Source organism: Scomber japonicus, chromosome 22 (assembly GCF_027409825.1).
Source record: "Scomber japonicus isolate fScoJap1 chromosome 22, fScoJap1.pri, whole genome shotgun sequence".
Taxonomy (NCBI): domain Eukaryota; kingdom Metazoa; phylum Chordata; class Actinopteri; order Scombriformes; family Scombridae; genus Scomber; species Scomber japonicus.
This window is the reverse complement of record NC_070599.1, coordinates 14,758,856-14,766,268: the sequence shown is the minus strand read 5'-3', so window position 1 is coordinate 14,766,268 and position 7,413 is coordinate 14,758,856. Positions and strand designations below refer to the sequence as shown.

Sequence of the window (7,413 nt, the reverse complement as noted above, 5' to 3'; positions counted from 1 at the left end):
CGGTTTGTCTCCTTTCCAGTGTGCCTATGGTTACCAGCCTCCTCTCTTCCCGGCCCTGGAAGGGGAAGCCTCTTGCCCTTCAGTCCTAGCCTTCATCCGCCGCTGTCGTCGGACCTGGGCCCGTGCTAGGGCCTCCCTCCTGAAGGCGGCAGACCGGTACTCCTCAGCAGCCAACCGTCGTCGCTCTCAAGCAAGAGTACCAGGTGGGCCAGAAGGTTTGGCTCTCCACCCGTGACCTTCCTCTGCGTGTGGAATCCAACAAGCTGGCTCCCAAGTTTGTTGGGCCCGTCGCCATCGAGAAGGTCATCACCCCTGTGGCAGTCCGGCTCAAGCTCCCTCAGTCTATGCGGGTGCACCCGACATTCCATGTGTCCAAGGTCAAGCCGGTCAGCGAGAGCCCGCTGGTGCCTGCTGCTCGCCTCGGTAGGAACTCGCCTTCCTCACAGCCTGTGGATAGGGAGTTCTCGGGTTCTCACTGAGTCCTTTGTACTGCAATTGGGTCCATACACCACCCGTTACAGTCCACCTCCTGACTGAGGCAGGAAACATCATATCATCCTCATTTGTTCCCATGCTGGTAATAAACAGAAAATTGCTTCATAATAATTTCCTCATTATTACAGGAATATAGCTAGAATACTGCTTTCAGTTCAAAGTGGAGTCCATTTCCTCTTATTTTTCTCTGCCTTAGTATGACTTGATACTAAACGTCTTGTGGTTAAACAGGCGAAAACCTGACTGCATTACAGAAATAAATGTATTGTTTCTACTCAGTTCCCATAAGTCATTGGTCATCTTTAAATATTTTCTTGTCATAGATCTTATATCTGCTGCTATGTACAATAATATATTATTAATAACTTTTTGTATGAAGCACCTTTACTTTAGCTGTTACAGCAATTTTGGCTCAGAGGAGGGTCCATTTCCTCTTATTTTTCTTTAACTCAGTACATCCTTGGTTTTCTTTGTGAGTTACTGCATGTATTGTGGTTAAACGGGCATTTTATAACAATATCCTCAGCTACGACCTGATAGCATAACAGCAATTTCCTGTTTCTACTCAGTTCATATATGACACAGGTCCACATTGGTTTTTTTATTGATTCTTCAAGTGGTAATCATAGTCTTTTTGACAGTATGTTCCAAGATTCATGGTAAATGGATAACGTAGTTACAGCATTGAAAATCCTGATGCAGCTCGATCTGCAAACAACAAAGTTTAGTATACATTGCGATTAAGACATACGCAGTGGAAAAAAGGGAATGGTCAGAAAGTTGGTTTTCTCATAGAACAACCACTGCTTTATGTATCATAAGTATTTTACATATGTTTAAGAAGTCCAATGCAAATGTTGAGTTTGATTAGAAATGACTATTGAAACAAATGTATACAAACATATGTCAGAATAAAAAATACATAGTAATTAGGGAAAATGAATTTGCATAGTACACACATTTCATAATTTCATCCTCTATCTGTAAATCATTAAATTCCTGACGCAACATGTAAACATACATATACATATATATCTTTTGGAAAGGCACCAGTATTTACTGACCAACAAGATGCACCATAGCATCTGCAGAGGTAGAAAATCCTAAGCAATGAAAAACATTTATCTACATCATTTTAGAGTTATGTATGTATCTATTGGGGTTGTGCAACTAGAAGCACCACTACAATGCATGATAGGTGTTAAAATAAGAACAATTAGTTTTGTACTTTAATTTATGAACCACTAACATTACCTAGAAACAGCAAAGGGTTCATTCAGTAGGTAAAGTGCACTCTTACTGTGCTTCGTATTAGTACTTCATGTGTGAACTGTGCTGCAATATGGTATGTGCTAAGCATTTGGAGAGCAGTATCCTTACAGATACCGAGATATCCTGATACTCCAATTCAACCAATCATAAGCCGATTATGTGCAACTTGGTACACATGCAACAGCTTCATTGGCCAGCTCATTGTGTGCAGCCCCATCAGATGCATCCTGCCCCCCTTACAATGTTAATTGTCTCTAGATGTCATCGTCGGGGTCTGCACGGCGAAGGATGTAGAAGCAGAAGAGGGCGCAGCAGCCGCACAACAGGAACAAACACAAGAGGATGTAGACTGATGTGGTGGTCCAGAAAGCGAACAGGTAGAGTGTCTTGTTGCAGTAGGGATCCTCACTTGTTGTGCTCTTGTCGTAATTGGGCTTGTAAATAGAGTAGATCCACACATTTCCTGGAAGAAAAGACATCCACCAATAATGTGAGGAATAACCAAAGATTTGGATGTTAGGGTTGCAAAATTCCGGGAATTTTCAAACTTTGAAACTTTTCATGGGAATTAACAGAAATTAATGGGAATAAGATGATTTCTACAATTTTGGACCACACTTTTGAGCGCAGAGCACACAACTTGAAGGCAGACTTTTGAGCCTGTGGACTGCACAAAGTTCATTTTTGAGTAATATTTAACTCCACATTCATGTTTTTGTTCTGTTTGATTGTTCAACTTGATCATGTTCAACTTCTAAATAAATTTGTTTTAATTGTATTATTTTGCTCATAACTAAACAATTATTTTTGCTTATGATACTTTTCCACTAAATTACCAATATGATTATGAAACATTTATTCTAAATCTCATTTTTAACACATTGAGCAATTATGCTTAATATTAAACCAAATAGCTTTTCGCTTTGTTGATGCATGAGTTTTCTAATTTTTTTAACACCATTTTTATAATGTTCTTGTGATGAATTTTATAAGCACTGAGCATTTTCATTCAACTCAAACAGCTTTTTCTATATCATATCAACAATGTCCAACCACTGCCTTAAAATCAGGGATTTCATACATGATTGCAAAATTCCACCATTTTATGCAGAGTCTCCTGCACAGTGGCTTGGAGATTAAAATCTGCTTTTAGTCTGAGGAGAGATCTTACAATTTTTTCTTCAAAACATGATTTATATATCCTGGAGTTAGTGAATGTATGTTGTAGCTTAGATGTATACTGTACTTTACCAGTCAGTTTTAAGCAGTCACAATTATCCAGAGCATCCCCCCTTTGTTTATATATTTTTAAAGAGACAGGAGGTAAAACGGCTTGTTTCAGACTGAGGCTGAACTGAGGCACTGCATAAAGAGCCAGTATAAGAAAAACAAGGTGTCTTCTGAACTGAAAATCATGCAGAGATATTCTAGTTCATAATATGAATATAGACCTGAAAATGTGCATGATGCAATTTTGAATGGTGTTACCTGTAGACCACAAATATGATTGAGGTGTCCCAATACAGAAGTTTAAACAACTGCCAAACAGAGAAAAATTAGAAACACTTATTCCTCTTGGCCATAGTCATGCTTCTTTTCTCTGCCCTTTTTCATCAGCCTATAATGGTTTAAACTTACCAGCAATGAACCAACAGAAGAGGAAGAAAGAAGTTAACGAGTTCCAGACTGTGCAGAGTCGGCTGAGTGGGGTGGAGGTGCCATCTTCAGGCTCCTGGGCGCAAGGCAGGCAGGAGAGCACCGCTAGGGTAATGCCAAATACTCCCACCACTATCAAATAGATGGGAATGAAGGGCTGTCGCGGACAGTCATCCAGGTATACTGCACCTGTTGGACACAGATGGATTAAAATTTTATGAATTTTTCTTGGTTGGTCATTGAGCATTTTGAGCATGATTAAATGTCTGTAAACTTGAATCATAGTTCACATAGTCACTCACCAATTGCAATCTGAGCAATGGGCATGATGCAGAGAACCAGTTTCGAACATGCTGTGGGAAGAAAGAATATATTTACACCAAAGGACATACACACACTTTATTCTGAGAGTAATCAAACTATGAAAGTGTGTGTGACTCTGAGCATCACTAGATCTCACCTAGTATCGGTGCAGGGGCCTGAGGAGGTCTACGGATGCGTTGAATGAGCGCAGCGTTTGACATTATCAGCAGTGAGGACTCTAACCTATAGAGGAAGATAAAGAACTTGTTGACTAATGTTATCGATGCTGTTAAAAAGTAAAAACATCTGCATGCTGAAAGCAGACTGACATTTTTTTGTCTTTGTCACACAAAAATACAATTTTAAAAAATCAGTTGAAGAAAAAGAATGATTAGGTTTTACTTTCACTCTTCTTCAAAATCCACGAAGTTATCCATTGGAAACATGTTGCTTAGGTGATCTTTTATTTCAAATAAACTGCTAACTCCACAAATAAAAAAAATATTTGGATTTCAGTCAACACTCTGAAACTGATGTGCTTGAAATGAAATGAGTAGTTAAACATAAAATATTTTTTATTGCATGCTGAAAAGAACATTAAGAGAACACAGTGCTGGATTGAATGACATTTCAATTTGAAGTGTATATTTTTGACTTTCATGCACCACAACATCAAGGCAAATTCCTTGTATGTGCAAACCTACTTGGAAATAAACCTGATTGTAATTCTGATTAATCTGCACTGTAATGTAGGGTTTGATTAATCAATTAATCATTTAGTTTGTAAATCTTGAAACATGCAGTCCCAAAGATCAAGATGACTTCTTTAAATAGTTGATTTTGTCCTCTCAAAAGTTCAAAACCTTATAATATATCATTTATATCGGCACAAAACAGAGAAAAGCTGCAAATCCTCACATTTGAGAAGTAAGAACCTAATTTGAAGCCTTTAGGGGAAGTAAAAGGAATGTAAGAGTTGGGTTTAAATTGTGTCAAGACAAAACATTCAAACAGCTGTACACTGTACATGTGACTGTTCCTGTGATTAAATCACGAGTCAATGGGTTAATTTGACCACAGCTGTCTAAATTTAATTTTGGCTCCCTGGCAGTAATGAATGTCCAACTGCAACAGAAAATACGATTAGGTACATATGCTGTTTAGTGGCTTGAACTGCACACAGTGTGGGTTTGTGCTCACACACTAGTCCTTTAAAATGACTGGCCGTGAAGACAGATTACTTCTACTAGCTACTGAATTACAGCCAAGAGGTTTGACCACATTCTTAACAGAGAACAGAGCCAGTCTAACCAATATTACAGGAACAGCAGACACAAGAAACATACCTGTGAATGACAACAAAGTAACAAACTGGAAAGTGAAACAAATGGGGAAAGGTACTTTGAGACTGTGGTTTACTCCCATTTATATGACGTATCGCTATAAAATAATAACGTCCTGCAGCAGGAAGTCTAAAAGAAATAGTCGGAGCACTTTCTCAATATTCAGTGACAAGCTGAACAAATATAGTCAAATCAGACCTGATAAGGTTTAAACACGGCATCACTTTTTACTTTAAAGTGTGCATAAGGTTCACCGCCCCGCCCCGATATAAAAACCGACAGAAAGTCAGCTTCTGTTCTCCGGTAATGAGTTAATTCTCCCCAAAAAAACAAACTCGCAGTCTCCGGTTAGCATCAACATGATTTAATTAAGTGTGAAATCTTACTGTTTCCTGTCTTTTTCTCTGCGTCTTACCTTTTCTACGGGAGTGTTTACCTCCTCCTGGTGTGCCGCTGGGACTCCTGACAGTTACGCCTGGTGAGATGCCAAACCTCCGCCTCTCGGGAGGGCAAGTCCACACAAGGGCGTGGAGTCGGTGACGCGGTCAGCTGATAGTAAAAAGTGACTCCTGCCGTGCCAAAGACACACACTACATGGATCCTTGAAACGTGTTTCTTTACAATTCACTTCACAATGTGTTGTCAAAAACACATTTCATGAGTTTAAAGGGGACACATGCAGATTTCCAGATAGATGGCCTAGGCCCAGCTGGAACATCTTTGCATGGTTATTATCATATCCTACTGACTTTTTACGCAGCTCCAGTTCAGCCTCTAAAACCCAAATAAAATAATAAATGTAGCCACCATGACGTCACCCACTGGTTTCTGGACTCCCATTTTTAACCCTCAAGTTTTACATTTCGACCATTGCCATCTTGGATTTTTAGAGCCAGAAATGGTCATATTTGGACAAGAAGGTGGAGCTGACTGATGACCGCTATCTGCTAGCTTTGTTAGCATTTAGGCCTACAGCCTATGGTTAACTGTGGTAATGCTAATTGCGAGGCACATAAAATGTATTGTCACAATTTATGTCATTTTAGGTTGCTTATTTATGTCATTTATGTGAGAAGAGTAATTTATATGAACCATAATGGCCAAATATTGTCCCTTGTTAAACCTATAAGGCTTCCTTACAATATACACTGCAAATGTCAGTGTTGCCAGCAGGGGGCAGTGTGTTATTTTGTTGTTTCTCTTCTGAGCGACTTTCGTTTCCACGTTCATTCTGCTGAGATAGCATCTTTTCTCCTGTTAATCAGGTTTGTGAAGTATTAACAACTTATATAAGAACATGTACATGTTACTAAATGCTTAATGTACAGGTTAAACTGGTTTTGGACGAGTGAAATGTGTATTTATGTGCTATTCTGAACAAGTAGAGAAGTGTCCTTCCATTCTCAAGATGGCGCTAGCCGTTAAATTTCTCTGTTGATACCCGATACCAAAGTAAGTTTTGGTCTAGTTTTGGCTCCAGTACATTTCATACCGTTATGTGAATATTATCTGTTTGACTGTTTAAGGTGTTATGTTACTATTTTCATGTATATGACATAATATAAGCGTTGTTGAGAGAAGTTAACTTTGCCAGCCAGCAGCTCATGAATTTTTGCTAACTGATACATTAGCAGTATTTTGCTATTTTTTATTTGATTTCACACTGACAGAGGTTAGAGAGAAACTGTATTTGAGTGTTTTCTTTTGTTTGATGAGAACTAAAATGTAAATGTAAGTTGACTGAATGATAATTAGTTAAAGCAGCAGTATACTGAACTGAGGATTGTTGTACTCTTAAATGTTATGTTTTTGATATTGTGGATCTTTGTGTGGAATAACAGTGAAAACTGGGAAAAAAAATACAGAAAGAGTTATGATGAGATTAATTTTGCACATTTGTAAATAAACCATTCTGCTGTACGAGGCTGAACTGGACAGAAGTAACGCCAACTGTCTCATCTTTTCTCCTGTTTATTCAGGTATATTATCTGTATACAGGCTCTCAGCTGAGACCTGTAACGTAATGCTGATTTTGGCTTGCAAAAAACAGGCTTCAATTTTTTTTAGATTATTTAGGTGCAACCAAACATTGAGCAAGACTTTTTTGGGGTGATCAAAATGTTACAATGAACTTTCGTGATCTTCAAACACAGTAAAAAAAATGACAGCTGCACCTATACTTTTCTAAGTTGTTATAATAAATGTCACATAAACGTCACTGTGGTAGCAACTTGTCAGTCTCAAGGTAGCTACACCATAAAGCATACCCAGCATTATCATCTATTTTACTCAAAATGGGACCAGAAGTTACAAAATGAACATCATACTGTATTGAAGAAGACTA

The 7,413-nt window shown here is 38.5% G+C and overlaps 1 protein-coding gene across 1 annotated transcript; it reads right to left on the bottom strand.

The window, feature by feature from the left end:
* Window positions 1–1,434: 1,434 nt before the first annotated feature.
* On the bottom strand, window positions 1,435–5,565 carry LOC128383991 (transmembrane protein 272-like). The gene is made up of 5 exons (XM_053343570.1): window positions 5,485–5,565; window positions 3,884–3,969; window positions 3,726–3,776; window positions 3,406–3,612; window positions 1,435–2,230 (listed from the first exon to the last, which is right to left on the bottom strand). The coding sequence occupies exons 2-5, from the start codon at window positions 3,945–3,947 to the stop codon at window positions 2,022–2,024; spliced, it is 531 nt and encodes a 176-aa protein (XP_053199545.1). The 5' UTR covers window positions 3,948–3,969; window positions 5,485–5,565; the 3' UTR covers window positions 1,435–2,021.
* Window positions 5,566–7,413: the final 1,848 nt, after the last annotated feature.

Excerpts from the sequence above, each read along its gene's own strand:
- LOC128383991 (XM_053343570.1), bottom strand. The coding sequence starts at position 3,947 with ATGTCAAACGCTGCGCTCATTCAACGCATCCGTAGACCTCCTCAGGCC. Across the intron at positions 3,613-3,725 it reads CATTGCTCAGATTGCAATTG|GTGCAGTATACCTGGATGAC; the intron begins GTGAGTGACTAT and ends TGTGTCCAACAG. Across the intron at positions 2,231-3,405 it reads CTTCTGTTGGTTCATTGCTG|GAAATGTGTGGATCTACTCT; the intron begins GTAAGTTTAAAC and ends CTTTTCTTCCAG.